Source organism: Rhinatrema bivittatum, chromosome 1, assembly GCF_901001135.1.
Source record: "Rhinatrema bivittatum chromosome 1, aRhiBiv1.1, whole genome shotgun sequence".
Lineage (NCBI taxonomy): Eukaryota > Metazoa > Chordata > Amphibia > Gymnophiona > Rhinatrematidae > Rhinatrema > Rhinatrema bivittatum.
Window position 1 is genome coordinate 514520950 of NC_042615.1, and position 20657 is coordinate 514541606.

Below are 20657 nucleotides of genomic sequence, written 5' to 3' on the forward strand. Positions count from 1 at the left end.
CTAACATTTTGCTCCTGCAAAGGAGCTGGAGCAAGTTGCGTGCGCTGGCACCCTGCCGACGTGCGATCCCCCAGCACAGAGGCAAATGGCCACTGTACCGGGTGCATCTCGCCCCACCCAGCCCCCAGACCACCCCTCTGCCGGGGCTCGGCTCTTGTGTGTGTAACAGGGGTTACGCGCACGGCCAGTCCCCTTTTAAAATGCGCGCAGCGCACACAAGGCCCAGCCACATGCGTGATCCTGTGTTTTATGTGTGCAGGCCATTAAAAATCTGGCCGTATGGGAAAAAGAGCTATTAAAATAATGTAATTAAACACTTACTAATAATTGCACAAATTAGTGGATTGGCCCTATGTGGAATTATTTTCCCCATGTGGAATTAGATATAAAGCTGCATTCAATCACTAACTCAACACTTGCAAAAATAAATTCAAATCCTTGGGTATCAGGACTCCATGAGTTAAAAAAAAATTATCCTCCAAATTCCATACGTTCCTCATTTCTGTCCAGCAGGAGCTGGGCTGGGCACTGCAGGAGGATCAGACAGTCTAAGATCTCTGCAGGTCTTTTCTTCAGTGTTTTACTGACAGCAGTTCTCACATTTAATTTCTCTGGGCCTTGCGTAGGTCTGTGGGGGTTTGGTAGGAATACTCTGCGAGCACAGACAAGGTGAGTTTTCCTGGAATGGAGGCTTTGAACTCTGCCTTTTTTTTTATAGTATTTCTATTTGGATGCATTTCAGGACTATAGAATTTATGTTTTAAAACCACAGAAATTTTATGTAATGAAAATGAAACAGCAAAACTGTATATGATCAAAATGTAACAGCATAAAAGCAGGGTCTCTCAAATCTGATTTTATATTTACCTCAGAATGCAGCTAACTTTATGGTAAAGGTATCATTAAACCAGCATTAAAAGCTAGAGCCACCATGGATAAATTCCTGTTTTTGCTATGATCTAAATGGAAAAAGTCAACAAGGTGGTTTAAGAAAAGGCTGAGGTAGGAGCAAGTTTAATTGAATAAAGCTATAAGACATAGCATTCATAATGGTCTGTAAAGAAAACATCCAGTGGGTAGAAAGAACTCTTAAGTCCTTCATCATAAGTTAGATCAATAATATGCTTCAACACTAAATTGACACCCAGACTAATCAGCATTTCTACCTAAGCCTAATACAGTTCTCTCAAATTCCAGACTTAATATTGTAAAGGTAGGTCAATAAGTGGGCTTTAACTGAAGATAGTGACCACCTTTGTCTAAGTGGGGAAAGATCATGTCATTGTCCTCTATAAGAAACTTAGAAAATGGGGTAAATGAATGATGGTGGTGGGTGGAGGGGAGTGTGATGCCAGATGGGCATCACCCACCTTCCCTAACCTTCCAAGTTAGCTTTTCACACAAATCCTAATATATTTAAGAGCCATACATAACTTACAACTAGATGGAGACCCCAACCTACCCACCCACACATACTATATACTGTATCTATCATCTATATCTAGATATATAAATATAGATAGATACATATGTATAAATATATAGATATATTTATAGGTATAAAATGTAAGAGCATTTCTTAACCACCAATACAATTAAAAGCTCATAGTGAAGTACGAAAGGAAATATAAAACATGTGACACATATTGCAAGCCTTAGACACAACCAATAACCAAACAATCAGAACCACAAAGCAATATAATAGTTAGATCAACACATCAAGAAACATAAAATAATGGGCATGATCATTACCTTGTATGTAAAAAGCAGAAATACCCCAAGTTAAAAAAAACAAACTATAAAAGAATACTTAAAAAGGAATGCCTTAAATTATTCCAGCATACACATTTCCCCATCATCAATACAATTCAAATTGGAAAATTTGAATTTTCTGCCATCAGAGATCCATCAAAAATATATGCATGTATTTACCTATAGACGATATTATGGGTTAATACATATTATTTTTTCTTTTTTCTCCCCCGTGATTATGGGTTATAAGTGTAGATTTATTATTATTTGAATGATGTGTGTTTTCTTTTATTTAATGATGCACATTATTTCCTGTTATTTCATAAATATGATTGTAATTTCATTGAAAAATCAATAAAGAAAAAATTACAAAAAAAAAAATATTCCTAAAGCTGGAAGCTGGTAGATTTTAAAGACAGTTATGATTGCCAAATGGGGCAAATCTCTCCTTTCCTTCCAATCTCTCCTTCTATCCAGCCTTGCATTCAAATGCTAACACATCTAAGAGCCACAAATAACTTTCAACTAAAATCACAATAATACATATTATTCCAGCATGCATACCAACATTTTTAATAATTTCTCAGTACAATCCAAATTAGAAAAGATGTCTTATGTGCAAACAAAAAGTCCTATCACGTATGTTGCCAGAGCTGGAAAAGTTTAAAGAACAGCCTTCAAATAAATAAGAAAATAATTTCCAGAAGAACCTGGATCAATATTTCAAACAGTGAAAGCAATACATTATAAAATAATTGTAAACAAAGTAAAAAATTGAACTAAAAACTGTTTTATAAATAAATGATCAGATATATCTTAACATTTGATTGGTCATCTGAATGGCAACTGATTTCACCTCATTTTAATTCTTACAGGTATTAACAACAAATGGAAACTGAAAATCACACCAGCGTGACATCATTCATTCTCTCGGGAATGTCAGATATTCCAGAATATCAGATCACACTCTTCTTGGTGTTTTTAACTCTGTACCTGCTTAACTTGCTAGGAAATATTGTCATGATGGCATTAATAGTCACTGACCCTAAACTTAAAACCCCCATGTATTTCTTCCTTTGTAACTTGTCCTTTGTGGACATGTGTTTCACCTCTGTCACTGTCCCTAAACTACTGGCCGACTTCCTTTCCAAGAGTAAAATCATTTCTTACCCTGGCTGTATGGCACAGATGTATTTCTTTCTTGCTATCTGTGTGAATGAGTGTTTTCTCCTTTCTATAATGGCATATGACAGGTATGTGGCTATCTGTAACCCTCTCCATTATGTCATGGTGATGAACAGGATGCTCTGTAGTGTGATGGTGACTGGTTGCTGGACAATTTCTCAACTTCATTCCTTGTTGCACACTTTGTTGATGTCTCAGTTGTCCTTCTGCAGGTCAAATATCATTGATCACTTCTTCTGTGACCTCCCACCACTGCTGAAGCTCTCCTGCTCTGATATCTTCACCAATGAACTAGTGATTTTTATTGAAGGAGCCGTGATAGGAACAGGCACCTTCCTTTGCATAATCATCTCTTACATTTGCATCTTCTCCACCATACTCGGCATCCAGTCTGCTGAGGGAAGACACAAAGCCTTCTCCACCTGTTCCTCTCACCTCATTGTGGTCTCCTTATTCTTTGGCTCTGCTTTTTTTACCTATTATCGAACCTCTTCTAGCTATAACCAGAATAAGAATCAGTTGGTGACTGTGATGTACACCATCATCACACCAATGCTAAACCCATTCATCTACAGTCTGAGAAATAATGAAGTGAAAGGAGCTTTAAAACGAGCAATTGGTAGAAGGATAAGACATGTTCAGAAAATGTAAAGCCTCTGATGTAATTAAAGACTAGATGGTGTTCTGGAGTTTGGTTATCTTTTATATTTTGTTCATACAGAAGCCATTTTCATTCTAGGTCAATAGTTTTCAAGGAGACTTCAAGAAGGTCTAGTTTTCAAGAATTCCATAATGAATATTCATAGAAACATAGAAACGTAATGGCAGAAAAAGATCATATAGCCTATCTAGTCTGCCCATCTGCCCAACTATTCTAATTTACCACTATAAATCTCATGATTCCATCAGAATTCCCCTGTGTTTATCCCCTGCTTTCTTGGATTCAGGTACTCTTTTTGACTTCACCACCTCCACTAGGAGGTTGTTCCATGTATCCACTACCCTCTATGCAAAGATATATGTCCTAAGATTACTCCTGAGCCTACTGCCTTTCACTTTCACCATGATCCCTCACTCTAGAGCCTCCTTTTCATTAAAAGAGACTCACCTTCTGAGCATGGAAACCTTGGAGGTATTAAAGTGTCTTGGGAAACTGCTACCTCCAGGGGTAGTGGGGTGTGGGGTAGAATAGGAGTTCTCCAGAAACCCCTTTGTTTGGGATGTTTGGGTTCCTGTGCATCCTATTTGTAAATAGTGTGCACAAAAAATGATAGAAAAAAAACATGAAATTTCATGTTTTTTTTCTCTCATTTAGCTTAAAAAATGAAATGAAGTGATATAAACAATGTGTTTATGTTGTTTCAAACAAATGCACATCCCTAGTTGACATTTCTGTTTAAGCTTTCTATATGAGAGGATTCCAAATGTCTATCATATATTTATTTATATTTATTTCAAATTTTTATATACCGGCATTCGAGACAGCAGTCACATCATGCTGGTTCACATAGAACAGGGGTGCATAGTAAACATAACTATAACAATGGTGCTGAAAAGGCAGTTACATATAACAGGGTGTTAAGAACTTGGCTTAGAAGAGAAAGGACAGGTTATTATTCACACGAGTAACGATAGAAGATAAGGTTAACCATGGTGTAGGTGGAGAATGGGGGTGGCTTGGAAGAGTTAGATCAATTAGCGTCCGGGAAGGCTTGTATGAATATCCAGGTCTTTAGTCTTTTTTTGAAGGTTGAGATGCATGGTTCTATTCTGAGATTTGAGGGGATGGAGTTCCATAACAGTGGGATGGCTGTAGAGAAAGCTCGGTCTCTTAGTGTGCTGTGTCTGGTGGATTTGGGCGGTGGTACCTGTAGCGAACCCTTGTATGCATCTCTTGTTGGTCTTGACGAGTTGTGTAGTCGGAGGGGGATCTGTAGGTCAATAGGAGCCAGTTGGTGGATGTTTTTGTATGTGGTAAGAATGGCCTTGTATATAATTCTAAAGTGTATAGGTAACCAATGGAGGCTCTTTAAAATGGGGGTTATGTGGTCCCTTCTCCTGGTATTTGTCAGAATTCGTGCAGCTGCATTTTGCACCATCTGAAGCGGTTTGGTGTATGAAGCGGGAAGGCCCAGTAGGATGGCGTTACAATAGTCTAATTTTGAAAAAATGATTGCTTGCAGAATGGTTCTGAAATCTTGGGCATGGAAAAGAGGTCTAATTCTTTTCAGCACTTGTAGTTGGTAGAAACAGTCTTTGGTGGTTTTATTAATAGTGGCTTTGAAATTCAGGCGATTATCAATTAGGACTCCTAGGTCTCTCACTTGTGTGATTGTTGGCGTGGCTTGTTGTGCAGAGGTGATGGTGTTGTTCTCTGAGGCGATGAGCAGTATTTCAGTTTTGCTGGAATTTAATACCAGGTTTAGGCTGGTGAGGAGGAGTTTAATTTTTTGAAGGCATGTATCCCAGTAAGCCAGAGTTTTTGCAAAGGAATCCTTAATGGGTATCAGGACCTGGATATCGTCCGCATAAAGGAAATGTTTGAGGTTGAGGTTGGTGAGAAGGTGGCATAGCGGTATAAGGTAAATGTTAAATAAAGTAGGAGACAGGGAGGACCCTTGAGGAACTCCTACTGACGACGGGTGTAGAGAGATTAAATATATATTTAATCCAATATTAGTTGCTACTGAAATAACTAAAAGGGTAATTCTAAAAACCATTTCCTCAGGTAAAACAGTGCTATGAAAATTAGTTCAAAGTCTGAGGCTAAAAAGTACCCACAGATGTTGCACTTATGTGGCCAGTTTTAAAATTACCCTGCAAACCAGGAATGACTATGCCTCTGGGAGAATGAGGCTTAATTACTCCAGATTAATACAGAACTAGCTTTCTAGTCATCTTTTAGTGTGAATGTAAGCAGAAGTTAGTCTAGAGTGAATGTGAATTCACTACAAGATTACATGCATGTGTGAAAACAGTATTGGAGAAGGAGAGGTTAGCATTGTTCATGACTATATAAAAAAAATAGCTCTTCCTTATGTGTTTGTTAGTGTTAAATGCATGAGTCTGTGGCGTAAACGTAACTTGTTAAAGATCATCATAACTTAGCTTGTACTTTTTTAAGGTTTTGGGAAATTCCTAGAAAAATATCACAGAAAGTACCTTAATGACTACCACAAAGACAGGATAATCAGATTTTGGAGGTCACTGTATAAAGAAAGGGGATGTGTGATCTCTTCCTGAGCTCTGGTTTCCTTCTTTGGTAATACATGACAGAGAATCATAAAATATTCTATATGCAACATTTTCATAAATAACTCATATACAGTGAAATTCAGTATACTTGATATTATATTACTTGTCCTTTTGAATGAGCTATAAACATTTTTTCAAAATGAGAATACTATAGAAGTTGTTATTCAACCAAATAAATAAACTGAGTGAATTTTGGAATGCAAATGCTGTGAAACAACTTTACAGTATAACTGTTAACAATGCATGTTACTCAATGTTTGCAATAAAAATGAATTACAAATTTTTGATGTCACAATGTGCTCTAATCTTAAGATTTCAGTTTCTCTCTTCTTTAGAAAGAGCTGACTTTCATGGCATGTTGATATATTTCAAACTATGGGCCTCATTTTCCAATATCACAGTGGTAACGCATGAGGAGACGTATCCCACGCAAATAAGGCATTTTTCTGACGCGATGTTTTCACCATTTGTGGAAATGGATTCGCAAATCGCGAAAACAACCAATGAATCTTCACAGTACACGAAAGTGTCCAAACAGCCTATAGGTGCTGCAAGCAACATGTTATATGAAACTGAGCACTTGTCACGCAGAGAGAGAGAGAGAGAGAGAGAGAGAGAGAGAGAGAGAGAACCTTGCTATAGTGCCTATGCCCTAGACAGGTATTTGTAGCCCTATGGGAGGGCCACCTAGTAACTCAAGGTGGGGATTAGGTATGAGCATAGGGGGTTGGGGGCCACTTTCACATTCAACATGAGACGTACGGAAAGAACAGTGGTCTCTAGTGAAGATTTGCTGGCCGTCGGAGTGAGGAAACTCACTCCAAGAAGAGATTTGGGCAACATTCTCTCCACCTAGCATGTTGTTGCCCAGGTAGAGTGTCCATCAAGCTAGGTGGAGAGAACGTTGCCCAAATCTCTTCTTGGAGTGAGTTTCCTCACTCCGACGGCCAGCAAATCTTCACTAGAGACCACTGTTCTTTCCGTACGTCTCATGTTGAATGTGAAAGTGGCCCCCCAACCCCCTATGCTCATACCTAATCCCCACCTTGAGTTACTAGGTGGCCCTCCCATAGGGCTACAAATACCTGTCTAGGGCATAGGCACTATAGCAAGGTGATCTCTCTCTCTCTCTCACTCTCTCTCTCTCTCTCTCTCTCTCTCTCTCTCTCTCTCTCTCTCTCTCTCTCTCTCTCTCTCTCTCAGAGCTGTTCGGACTTGTCGTGGACTGCGATAATGCTTTACTGACCTGTAACGCAAATGAATGTGTTGTAGCTAGGAGCCGCGCTAACACTGCGGCTGTTTCCCGCTTTACATATGCTCCGCCCTCTGAATATAAAATTATGAATTTGCATTCACAAATCACATTAATGGCTGTTAGCACGATTTGCGAATTTATCTCCCGCGATAACACCTTGGAAAATGACCCCCTATGTGATCAGGGACCATCAGACACTAATGAAGGGCAGTGATATCATGATGTGCTGTAATAAACAGAATGGAGATGGTTCAAAGGGTTACTATGAAATGGTCAGTGATGTTTACTGTAAAGCATATGAGAATAGACAAAGATCTAAACATGTATACCTTAGAGGAAAGGCATGATAGTGGAGATAAGATAGAGACATTTAAATACCTCAGAGGTATCAATGCACAGGAGGTGGTTCTTTCTGAATCAAAGGGCCATGGGATGAGGGGTGAAATGGGTTAGACTGAGGAGTATTCTAATGAAGTGAGGTTTTTTACAGAAACAGTGGTGAATACATGGAATAGATCCCACCAAAAAAGGCCAGTGAAGATATGGCAAAAATGCAAGCAAGGAAAACTTTCACTATTAAACTTAAATAACTAGGGGATAATAAACGACCTGCTGACTATACTTGGCTAAAGTTATCCAACTTCTGCTAGCCATTTAACTTTACACCTAACCGGCCAGCTTTTGAATATGGCTGATTAGATCTAAAGTTACTACAAACAGAAAAAGGACTTCGTCTTAACTTCATAAAAAGCGCACGCTAGCAAAATTAATGTTGAATTTTTAGAGGAAACCGCATCAGTAAGCCTGACACTGACAATGCATGTAGCAAAGTTGTTCGGTCTTATCCTCATATGCGGCAGAGTTCACACAAGTCACCTTACAATATTTTCCAGACTTTAATTCAAAATATTTCATCTGTACCCATTGTAAATTGCAAATGTCCAAGACCCGACAGCGGACGATGTTTCACAATCTATATGATTGCTTCTTCAGGAGTCAAAATTTTTTAAATTGTTTTCTTAAAGACGCCCGGTCTTGTCAAAATTGAAAAACGGGACAACATTAATTTTGCTAGCATGTGCTTTTTGAGAAGTTAAGACGAAGTCCTTTTGTTGTTTGTAGTGATTACATTATAGGACTATTTTGGCTCTTTGCTATTTTCTTTCTAGATCTAAAGTTAACCAGCCTTGTGTGGTTAGATAACTCCATACTTTTTTGGACATCTTTAAAAGATATCTGGGTAAGTAGTGCTGCCAAAGAAGGATAAAAATAAATAAATAAAGGGGCCAGTGGCTCAATTCTTTCCCTCCCAATTCCAAAATTTTATATATGAGGCTTTTTGGCTGTGCACCCCCTACTCCCAAACCTCTCCTAAAATGTGTAAAAACTGTTGTAGTAGGCAGGTCACCTACTACAACAGTTTTTACACATTCAGGTAAATGTTACCATGCCTGTAACATTTACCTGAATGTGTTTCCCTCTCCCAGTCACTCCCACCCCACTCGCAGTGTTAGTAGTACTGCCCACACACTCCCCCCTCCCCCCCCCCCCATCCCTTCGGAATCCCCATATCAGTCCCATATTTAAAAAAAACCCTTCCGGGGGCGAGGTCTCAACTTACCCATCCATGTGATCCAGGGCAGCTTCTGTCTTCTTCTAGCGCTGGAAGCATAAACTATGGATAGTTTACACTTTCAGTGCAGAGAGTAAGTTTACTCTTCTAATGCTGAAAGTGTAAACTATAGGTAGTCTACACCTCCATTGCTAGAAGAAGACAGATGGAGTGCTGCATCGCCAGGTATGACCCACAAAATCCTACAAATAACAATCAAGTAAAATAGCAAAGCAAGGCATTTTAAAATATGAAATTAGACACACAATACAATAAATCAAATAAACATTAAAATCACAACAAAAAAAGCAGCAATTTGAAAAAGCAAGAGTTGGAGTCATCGGAGTCCGGTGTAGGGTTGGGTCCACATACAGTCAGGCGCAGTTCAGCATGGTGGGAACTTGCCTCAAAGATATAGCCTCCACTCATAGTTCTACCTCTGAGTCTGCATGGACAGATGCTGCATTCTGTGATTTCAGAATATGATGAAGAAGAGTTTACTTTATGGAGAAACATGAGCCCAATTGCATGGGTAAGAGTTCTTTTCATTTCCCATATGAATGAGTCAAGTCCTCATAGGACATCAGCAATGTCATTGAATGAAGCTTGAACTCTATCACTCAAAACATTGGCTACAGCAATGCTCCCCTCACAAAATATCTGGACTCTCTCTATAGCTGACACATCTCTTTCCTCAAACATTCCATCTCCAGTTGTATTGATGTCCATCCCACCATCATACTAGCCTTGATGAGTTTCTGCCTTGCAAGCAGTCAGCTATGACCTGTTCTACCATTGTGTTACCACCAGAGAGTGGTGTTCCTATTGGTGGGAGAATGCCATGATGTGGAGCCCCACCACCAACCACAGTGGCACCTGTAAAAATGCCCACACTGGTGCTAGGCATTACTGGTACATACAGGATGTTCGACATGGATGTGTCTGGCCATGTGAAGTGGAGCTCAACAATCTAACTGCCAACTATCAGATGAGAAGGTGGTGGATCCAAAGATGTTGGCTGGTTTTCTGCAGTAGACTCCTCTGTGGCCATCAGCCGATGATCACTAGGGAATCTAAGAACAAACATATCAGAGCCAAGTACAATTATACCATTCTGAAACTTCCTGCCCTTGCCAGAGAAACATTCCCCACCCTGCTCCTTCCACAGATTCCATGTCAGACATCACATGGTAGGCTGCCTTCTTTCCAGTTCTTGGACTGATCAATCTGCACCACCTTGTCCTTGACAACATCTCTGGTGTACCTAAATCAATCCTTCAGTTGTTTCACTGTTCTTGTTGTCACTGATAGGATGCTGTCATCCTCAGTGATGCTCTCTCAGAACTTCTTCTTGATCTTCAATGATGTCTTCTGCCTAAAGACCACACTGTTGCTCTCAGAGATCCACCACAACAGAAGATCCTTCTCTTCCTCCATGAAGTGCACATCTCATTGATACCACTTCTTCTCTAACTGCTAGCTATTTGCTTCTCTCTGCACTCTGCTTCCAGATGAAGACCAGGATGGCTCCCTACTTCTCTGAGTGCTACCCCCACTACTTGCTTCCCTCCACCTTCTCTGATCCCTCCCCCACTTTCTTTTCTTCCCCCTAACTGCCCCCTCTTGCTCCTACCCCCTCTCTCCTTCCCAACTACACTCAAACAAATCATGTACCACACTCATTTCAGCCTCTCTGTCACCACTCACCAGCCTTTCATGCTCATTCTCACCCCTTCTGTCATGTTCCATTCTCTCCACAGCAATGAACACCCTCTATACTTTTTCAGGAACCTAAACACAAAGTGGACAGATAGACAAAATGTCACAGAGTAAACATCACATGCACTCAAAAAATTCACTCAAAAAACAAACAAAAGACTAAAGATGGGAAACAACAAGTAGCACAAAAGATACCACTCAGCAATCTCAAAGCACCAAGAACAGCAAACACCACTATTACACCAAGAGAACCTCCAATGCTTAGTCCAAGGCTCACCGAACTCTACCCAGCACTGACAAAATGGCCCTGGAAGAGGCTGACTTTTATTTATGTAATGATCCACTGCCCCAGTAGTGCCCTTTGTTGTGAGCCTGCCTGTGACAGGCATGGGCAGTCTCCCTACCTTTCTTCTAGCTCTTTGCGGCAGGCCACCGCCAAATCCATCCTCTGCTGCCTGGAGACCACGGCTGTCTCCTGCTCTGTGCAGCAGGACTGAGCCTCCCGACGCTTCCTCCATCACAGCTGGAGCCATCGCCTGGGGTCCTTCTTCGAGTGGCAGGGAAGCTGCCTCAGTCGCTGCACATCAACGGCTTCGCAGCAGGGAGCCGCCTTCCGTTGGGCCTTCCACGTGGCCTGGATGTTGCTGTCCTTGGTCCTGCTCCCAGCTTCCCATAGGCAAGGATGCGTGCTCTGCTCAGCCTTTAAAGGGCCAGCGGCGGGAAAAGCTCTGCGGCCCTCAGCAGTGATGTATTCAACCTGTTCCACTTCAGCCCTATAAAAACAGCCTCGCTGCCATTCCCCAGGGCCTCCAGATTGGGTTTGCACAGTGTCTGTGATCTTCCTTCCGATCCAGGTCTTCCATGGTCTCCTGTGCCTTGATGGATCTTTGTTCCATATTCTTCATGTTCCTGAACTTTGTCTTCTTGATGTCCCTGGTCTCGTCCCTCATTGGAGCTCCCTCATTGCCTGTCTTCTGTTCCTGATGTTCTAGATGTTCTGTGTCCTGAGGTGCCATGTTCCTTGTTCCTGATGTCCAATGTTCCTGTCTTGACTCCGTCCGTCTCATCTTCAGCTCTTCATCCAGTTCCCAGGTCCCTCATCTGTCCACCTCTCTTGGCGTGCCATGTCGTAGTCCATGACCAGCCACAGGCGGCTGTGTAGTGTGCGCCCTGGTGCAGGCCTCTACTGAATCTTCATCATGTTCCAGTCTCAAGTTCCACTACTTCACCTGGAGTCTGCTACATGTTCAGCATGGTCTGTGACCAGCCATGGGTATCTGTGTAGGGCGTGCTGCGATGCAGTTCTCACCCAATACTTTTACCTGACTCCAGAATCCTTTCCTGAACTTCCGAGCAACCTGAATCCTTGTTCGAGTCTTCTGAGTATCCTGAATCCTTGTCTGAGTCTCCTGAGTATCCCAAAGCTTTGTCTGAGTCCTCTGAGTCTTCTGAGTCTTCGTCTGAGTCTTCATGTTCCTGTCCTCAGCCTCTGTCTGCCTCACACACTCATCGTTCCCAAGCGGCAAGTCCAAAAGGGCTTTCAAGTGGCCGGAGGGCTACTCTTGATATCAGCATTGTGTTGCTGGATCTCATTGGTGCGTGTAGGTCCAGTGTAGGGCTGAGCCTGCCTTGTTCCTGTTCCAGATAATCCTCGCCTTGTCTTCTCTCCAGTCTCGTTCCTGTTCCACCTGTGCTCGTACCAGCTCACCTCCTGCGGTGTGTCTTGGGGCTCCTCCCTGAGCCGTGCCACGGCCCAAAGGCTCACATCCTACCTTAGATGGGACCGTGCCTCTGAGCTCCTAACAGGGCCTGAGGGCGTGTTCTGCAACACCCTTAGTTTAATTCCATTAGCTAGGGAAGATAGGTAGGTTAGTAATTGGGGGGGATATCATTCCTTATATCCCCTCTTTTTCAAGGTGCTGGTATGGCTGTCCCCTTGTGAACTTATACAGTGTGATAGACAATATATTCCCCTGGTGAATACAAGAAAGCAGACTGTAATGAAAACCTGTGAAGGAGATCCAATATGTAAAAGGAATCAGAATAAGAGGTGGACTTCCAGAAGGAACAGGAGACCTGGAGGGGGGGAACTTTCCAGACATGATTTAATGGGACCCAGCCAGCATGGATTACCAAGGAAAGTCTTGCCTCACAAATCTGCTACATTTTTTTGAAGGGGTGAATAAGCATGTGGATAAAGGTACACCTGTAGATGTGGTGTATTTAGATTTTCAGAGGGCATGTGACAAAATCCCTCATGAGAGGCTTCTAAGAAAACTAAAAAGTCATGGGATGGGAGGAGATGTCCTTTTGTGGATTACAAACTGGTTAAAATACAGGAAACAAGAGCAGGATTACTGGATCACAGTGGAAAAGGTAAATAGTAAAGTGCCTCAGGGATCTGACTTGGACCAGTGCCTTTAATAGATTGATAAATGATCTGGAAAGGCGTACAATGAGTAAGGTAGATGACACAAAAATGTATTCAGAGTAGTTATATCATAAGTGGATTATGATAAATTACAGTAGGACCTTTCAAAATTGGAAGCTCGGGCATCCCTATGGTAGATAAAATATAATGTGGACATGTGCAAGGTGATGCATATAGGGAAAAATAGGTTCCATTTTAGGAGTCTCCATCTGTGAGAGAGTGTATAGGCATCTCCCCCAATCTACCGTAAAGGACCGGGTGCAGATATCCCATCCAGTCCTCCTTAAGCTTGGCCTCCCCAAGGTATCCTGGGAGAAGGGAGGAGTCTAACGCCTGAGCATAAAGCCTAAGGGCCTAGATCTGATGGAATCCCAGTGTACCAACTGAGCACTTATTTGTAAAGTTCGTAAACTGCTTGTACTTAAAGCTTAGAGACTGCCTGAGTTAAAGGAGACTGTTCTGTTGTCTACTGCCACTTGTGTGTCTTTAAGATCACTGTAAATAAAGGACACTTTAAGCTCAGTCAGAATTCATGTATGGTTTTCCTCTGGCTGTAACCAAGCCACTGACTGCTCAAGTGCCACATATGGTGTCCTACATGGGATCACTTTAAGCAGGGCAAAGAGGGAAAAACCACTCTGTAGGGAGGACTGGAAGAGGAACAGTTTGCTTGCTGTGCTGCTTCTTAGCAGCCGAAGAAAAGGTGCTAAGCATTAAGAAAAAAAAACTAAGCACTAAGTAAAAAAAACTTGTTGAGTTTTTTCTCTCTTTTTCTTTTCCTGAGGCCCTCCCCACTCTAACCCAGTTTGTTTCAGTCCAAGGGGTCAATCCCCACCTGGTTAGAGAGGGATCAAGCAGTAAGAGCTGGAGAGGACATCAGGTTTTAATTGTTTTGTTTGTTCTTCTATACCTGGAGAATCATTTAAAATGGAGCAAATGAGCCTTGCAGAAGCTGGATAGCAGAAGCTGCAGAGTGCCCTACAAGCCCAAATTATACAGCAGGAAGCGTAACAAACACAGGTGATGCAGCAACATACCGTGCTGATGCAAATTGTTGTGGTCTGTCCATGCCAGTGTCGCCAAGCGTCCTCAAGATGACCCCAGGAGAGGATCCAGAGAGGTTCTTGAAGAACTTTGAGTATGCTGGCAGGCTGGCCTGAAGAGAGGTAGGCTATCTACCTGGGAAATGTAATTACCAGCCTGTGTCAAGAGGGGACAGCCATGTATCTGGAGGTAAAGGCAATGATCCTAGGATTAGCAGGAATCACTGCAGAAGCATAGTGACAGCAGTTTTGAGGAGGAGTTTTATGGACTGGAGAGAACCCTAGGAACTTGATCCACCACCTCAAAGATGCCACCTGGAAGTGGCTGTGTTCTAATGGAAAAACTGGGAAGGAGGTGGCCAAAGCCATTTTGCAGAAGCAGTTTCAGAACAGTCTCAGTCGACCCATGCATCAGTGGGTTTACTGGCATCTGGACCTGAAAATGGAAAACATCCCGGAGGTAGCAGACGCATATAATCAGGCCCAGACCATGCCCACATCACTGTCCTGCCAAGAGAAAACCCTCAGCATAGAGTGGGAACGGCAGAGCCAAGAGCCTCCATGACAGGCCCAACTGAACCAGTCACCTCAGCGGCAAGTCAGTTGGCTTAACATGCTTCCGTTGTGGGGAGTGAGGACACCTCGCGAGAAACTGTTCCCACAGGGAATTGGAGGCAATGGACACTAATGCGGTAACTTCTTACTGTTGCAACTTAGTAGATGTATCCATCTGGGGAGCTTCTAAATGTGTGATACCAATAGAGCTGAATGGAGTTCCTATCCAAGTGCTAATGGATTCTGGTATTGTCAAAATGCTGGTGCAGCAATTTGCTTAAATGGATCCATTTTGAAGCTGGAAAGTGGTGACATTGTCATGTGTTCATGGGGACCATCAATAATATCCCACCAGATAGGTACACCTGAAGACCCCAGCCAGTCAAGGGATGATGGAGGTCGGAGTACTTCCCTGGTTATCCTACCCCATGATTATTGGGCAGGATTGCCATAGTTTCAAGGACCTTTTGGATCAGCTTACAATGCCCTTTCCATGGGAAAACCAGGACCTCGTTCATAAGGACACTATACCTCATAAGCCCAAGTGGCAATACCATCAGGCAACTACACCCTGGGATAGGGTAAGGTCTGTCCACAGGCCTGGAGGGACGAGGTAATCATCTGGGTGCCACTCCCACAAAGAAAGATGTAACTGCTTACAAGGCAATGGCTGAAGAGGGTGCAAGAGAAGATCTGAAGGTCAGAAGTAGTTGAAAAGGTCATATTAGCTCAGAAGAAGAAATTGGGACAAAGACATCCACAGGCCTACATTAGCTGGAAGCTACTGCTATACGAGAAATAGTACTACACAGTTGATTCTATGTCAAGGGAGGTTTCCCTTGTACAGAAGCATTTCATCCCAGCATGGCTGAGCTGAGGGAGGGGGGGGGGGGCTATGTGAGGGAGTGTATAGACATCTCCCCAAATCTACCTTACAGGACAGCTCTCAGATATCCCACCTAGTCCTTCTCACAATAAAGCTCTGGAATTTGTTGCCAGAGGATGTGGTTAGTGCAGTTAGTGTAGCTGGGTTCAAAAAGGTTTGGATAAGTTCTTGGAGGAGAAGTCCATTAATGGCTATTAATCAATTTTACTTAGGGAATAGCCACTGCTATTAATTGCATCAGTAGCATGGGATCTTCTTAGTGTTTGGGTAATTGCCAGGTTCTAGTGGCCTGGTTTTGGCCTTTGTTTGAATCAGGATGCTGGGCTTGATGGACCCTTGGTCTGACCCAGCATGGCAATTTCTTATGTTCTTATGTTCTTAAGCTTGGGCTTTCCAAGATATCCTGGGAGAAGGGAGGAGTCCACACCCAAGCATAAAACCTGAGGGTCTAGACAGGTTAGATGGGCCCTTGGGAGCTGATGGAGTCCGCGTACCGACTGAGGACTTATTTGTAAGTTTGGTAAACTGCTTGAACTTAAAGCTTAGAGACTGCCTTTGTTCAAGAGTCTGTTTTATTGTCTGCTACCACTTGTATGTCTTTAATCACTGTAAATAAAGACACTTTAAGCACAGACAGAGTTCCTGTGTGGTTTCCTCTGGCTGTAACCAAGTCACTGACCACTCGAGAGCCACACCATCCAGGAAAAATCTGGGTGCCATAGTTGATATTACATTGAAATCGTAGGCTCAGTGTGCCGTGGCAGTCAAAAAATTAAGAAGGGGAATGGAAATTAAAACAGAGGATGTCATAATGCCTCTACATCGCTCAATGGTTAGACCACATCTTGAATACTGTGTGCAATTCTTGTTGCTGCATCTCAAAAAAAAATAGTTGTACTGGAAAAGGTACAGAGAAGGATGACCAAAATGATAAAGGGATGGAATGTCTCTCCTATGAGGGAAGGCTAAAGAGATTAGGGCTGTTCAGCTTGGAGAAGAGACAGGTGAGGGGAGATATGACAAAGGTCTACAAAATCCTTAAAGGATGTGAAATAGTTATTTACTCTTTCAGATAATACAAGGACTAGGTGTTACGGCCTCGGTCGCCGCGTTAGCGACCGGGTCCTTACCTCTTCAGCGGGGTCCGGGGTTCTGCCGCGAGCCGCGGGATTCGGGGCCAGCCTGGTCGCATGGCGACGGTCTCTCCTCGTGGGACGCCGACAATGCTGCCAAGCCCCACGGATGACTCCTCCCCCATAGGGGAACGCGCGCGAGGGTCGGGCTTTTGACGGTCCAGCACCCGGATGTGCTGAACCGCCCCCTAGCTGACGTCAGCACCGGCGGGGAATTTAAGTCGGCACCAGCCCTTCCTGCTTTGCCTTGCAACGCGGTCACTCCCTGAGGATTAGTTGCTGTTCCAGGTGCTCCTGTTCCTGCTTGCCAGTTTCAGCGTTCCTGTTTTCTGATTCCTGCTGCCTGCCTAGACCACGGACTGCCTTCTCACTTCTGATTCGCTGCCTGCCTAGACCACGGATTGCCTTCTCCTGCTCCTGATCGCTGCCTGTCTAGACCACGGTTTGTTTCACTCTTCTTCAGCCTCTACCCCTATTCCAGTTCCGGTCTGGGACTTCTTCCACGCCAGCCTCTCTCCTAAGTCCCAGCGGTCTGGGTCCCTATGGGCTCCTCCTGGGGGGACTTCGGACTTCCAGGGCGAAGTCACCTAAGTCCTAGCGACCCGGGCGTCTACAGCTCCTCTGGGGGCGTCACGGGTCTCCAGGTGAAGATCTGTCTTCGGCTGTGCGGGTCTGCCTCCCGACCGCTTCCCAACGACGGTCGGCCTAAGGATCCACTTCCGGATCTTAACAGTTTGCAAGGCCATGGATCCGGCAGACTTCGCCGGCCTACAGGCCATCCCGGGTCTGGCCAGCGTCTGGTTCAACAACAACAGGTGTTAGACTCCCTGGCTGCTACAGTAGAATGCTTGGCTGCGCCATGGATGCCGAACCTCATGCACCGGTTCCCGTACCTGCACCTGCACCTGTACCACTGGTAACGCCCATTCGCCTACGCAGCTTCCGGCTCCATCCCGATACTCCGGAGATTCCAAGGCTTGCCGCGGTTTTTTAAACCAATGCTTTGTGCGATTTGCTCTCCTGCCCAATCAGTTCCCATCGGATGGCGTCAAGGTGGCTTATATCTTTTCGCTGCTAGATGGGCGGGCACTGAATTGGGCATCTCCTATGTGGGAGAAGAATGATCCGGCTTGAGTGATTTGAACCGATTCGTGGAGGATTTCAAGTCGGCTTTCGATGAGCCTGCACGTCAGGCTTCTGCGACCTCAGAGCTGCTCCAGCTCCGGCAGGGACGCGGACCCTTGCAGATTACGCTTTGGAGTTCGCACGCTCGCCCTGGAAGTAGGCTGGCAAGATGATGCTCTCCGAGGCGTGTTCCTGGAGGTTTAGCAGCCGGAATTAAGGACGAGCTGGCAGCCCGCGACCTCCCGGGGACCTTAATTCCCTCATCGACTTGGCAGGGCGCATTGATCGGCGCCTTCAACAAAGAGCTAAGGAGGGCGTCTTCTTCGTCGATTGGCCCTTTTTCTTGTGCCATCCAAGCCAGCGAATTCGGGTCCTCGTGGTACCGCCCCGGCCGAGACCTCCACGGAAGAGCCCATGCAACTGGGCAGGTCATCCTTGTCACCCGAAGAGAGGCAGCGCCGTTGCGACTGAGGCTGTGCCTGTACTGTGGCGGTAAGGGTCACTTCCTCGCACAGTGTAAAGAACGGGCGGAAAACTCCCGCGCCTAGGTGTAAGAGAGGAGTGTTCCCTAGGCTGTCTCAATGCAGCTCCTCAATGTACCGTACCGGTAACCTTTGAAATATCCCAGTGGTTCTTCCAGACGCAAGCCCTCGTCGACTCCGGGGCAGGTGGGAACTTTATTACGAAGGACTTGGTGCAACAGTTACAACTCACCACACAGCATCGGGACCCCCCACTTAAGGGTTACTTCAATCCAGGGTACACCTCTGTCCGGCAGCATTTCCACTATTACCACACCACTTACCCTCCAGACAGGCTTGTTTCACACCGAGAAGATTTCATTTTTGATTCTGGAAGAATCGGTACATCCTGTGGTCCTTGGATTACCCTGGCTCCAGCAACACTCCCCCGAGATCCGCTGGAAGGACTTTCAATTACCCGGTGGAGTTCCGAATGTTTCCGCTCTTGCATCCAACCTAAAAAGGGGCAACAGATTCCGCTGGCACATACCGGTCCTTATTACCGGCTCCGTATGCAGACTTCGCTGATGTCTTTTCCAAGGAGAAAGCGGAACTGTTACCACAGCATCGCCCCTTTGATTGTGCAATAGAACTACTTCCCAGGCTCCACTCCCCCTCGTGGAAGAGTATATCCCTTGTCTCAGCCCGAGACCCGGGCTATGTTGGACTATATCACTGAGAACCTTGCTAAAGGGTTCATCCGGTCTTCGAAGTCTCCTGCAGGGGCGAGTTTCTTTTTTGTTGCTAAAAAGGACGGTTCCTTGAGGCCCTGTATAGATTACCGTGGGCTCAATGCCATCACTAAGAAGAATCGCTACCCGCTTCCTTTAATTCCTGAGTTACTAGACAGACTCCAGGAGCCCGAGTTTTCACGAAACTGACCTCCGTGGGGCTTACAATTTGGTCCGTATCCGTCCTGGGGATGAATGGAAGACTGCTTTCAAACACCCGGGACGGGCATTATGAATACTTGGTGATGCCGTTTGGGCTGTGTAATGCCCCCGCCGTGTTTCAACACTGCAGTAGTTCCCGAAGAATCTGCAGTAGTTCCCGAAGAATCTCGTTCATTAACACTTAATGAACGAGATTCTTCGGGAACTACTGCACTCATGTGTAATTGTGTATTTGGATGACGTCCTCATTCACTCTCCAGACCTGACCTCCCACCGGCAACACGTTCGACAAGTGCTCCAGATCTTGCGGGACCATCATTTATATGCAAAATTTGAGAAATGTCTCTTTGAACAAGAGTCTTGCCCTTTTTAGGGTATATTGTCTCAGCAACCGGTTTCGCATGGACCCCAGCAAAGTGTCCGCCATCAGGAAATGGCCCCGTCCGGTGGGACTTAAAGCGCTACAACGCTTCTTAGGGTTTGCAAACTTCTATAGACACTTTATTCCTCAGTATTCACGATTGGTGGCACCATTAACTGCCCTGACCAGGAAGGGGGCAGATGTTCGACTATGGCCTAAAGAGGCTTGTAAAGCGTTTGAGGACTTAAAAGAGGCATTCCTCCAGGACACCTGTTTACGACATCCGGACCCGACACGGCCTTTCTTTGTCGAGGTAGATGCTCTAATATAGCCGTGGGGGCGGTTCTGTCTCAGAACTCTAGTTCCGGACATCTAGTACCCTGCTCCTACTTTTCCAAGAAGTTTACCCCAGCTGAAGGCAACTACGGAATAGGAGATAAGGAGTTGCTAGCGATTAAATTAGCGCTGGAGAATGGAGACAGTGGCTGGAAGGGTTCTTCATCCAGTAACCATTTACACGGATCATAAGAACCTAGAGTTCCTGAATCAGGCCCAACGACTTAATCCCGACAGGCACGTTGGTCACTTCTTTTAACCGGTTCGACTTCGTCTTAAAATATCGTCCAGCCTCGAAGAACCTCCGGGCGGATGCTCTGTCTCGTTACCAAGTGCGGGAAGAAAAAGAAGACTCCTCTCAACACATCATCGATCCGGCCAAGATCCAAGTAGCCAGTACCACAGTGTCTGCTCTGGGGCGAGTAGTGGTTTCTCACAGAGATCGCAAGAGAGTCCTCGCCTGGGCTCACGATTCCCTCTCCGGGGGTCACGCCGGAAGAGAAAGGACACTCAATCTTCTAAACCGCTACTACTGGTGGCCTAGGATACGACAGGATGTACGCCTGTATGTAGATTCATGTCCAGTCTGTGCAAG

The 20657-nt window shown here is 44.6% G+C and overlaps 1 protein-coding gene across 1 annotated transcript; it reads left to right on the forward strand.

Annotated features, from left to right (window-relative positions):
- Positions 1–588: 588 nt before the first annotated feature.
- On the forward strand, positions 589–3588 carry LOC115081319 (olfactory receptor 1G1-like). Its single transcript, XM_029585804.1, has 2 exons — positions 589–669; positions 2628–3588. Exon 2 carries the CDS (start codon positions 2641–2643, stop codon positions 3586–3588), a length of 948 nt encoding a protein of 315 aa, XP_029441664.1. The 5' UTR covers positions 589–669; positions 2628–2640.
- The last annotated feature ends 17069 nt before the right edge of the window (positions 3589–20657 follow it).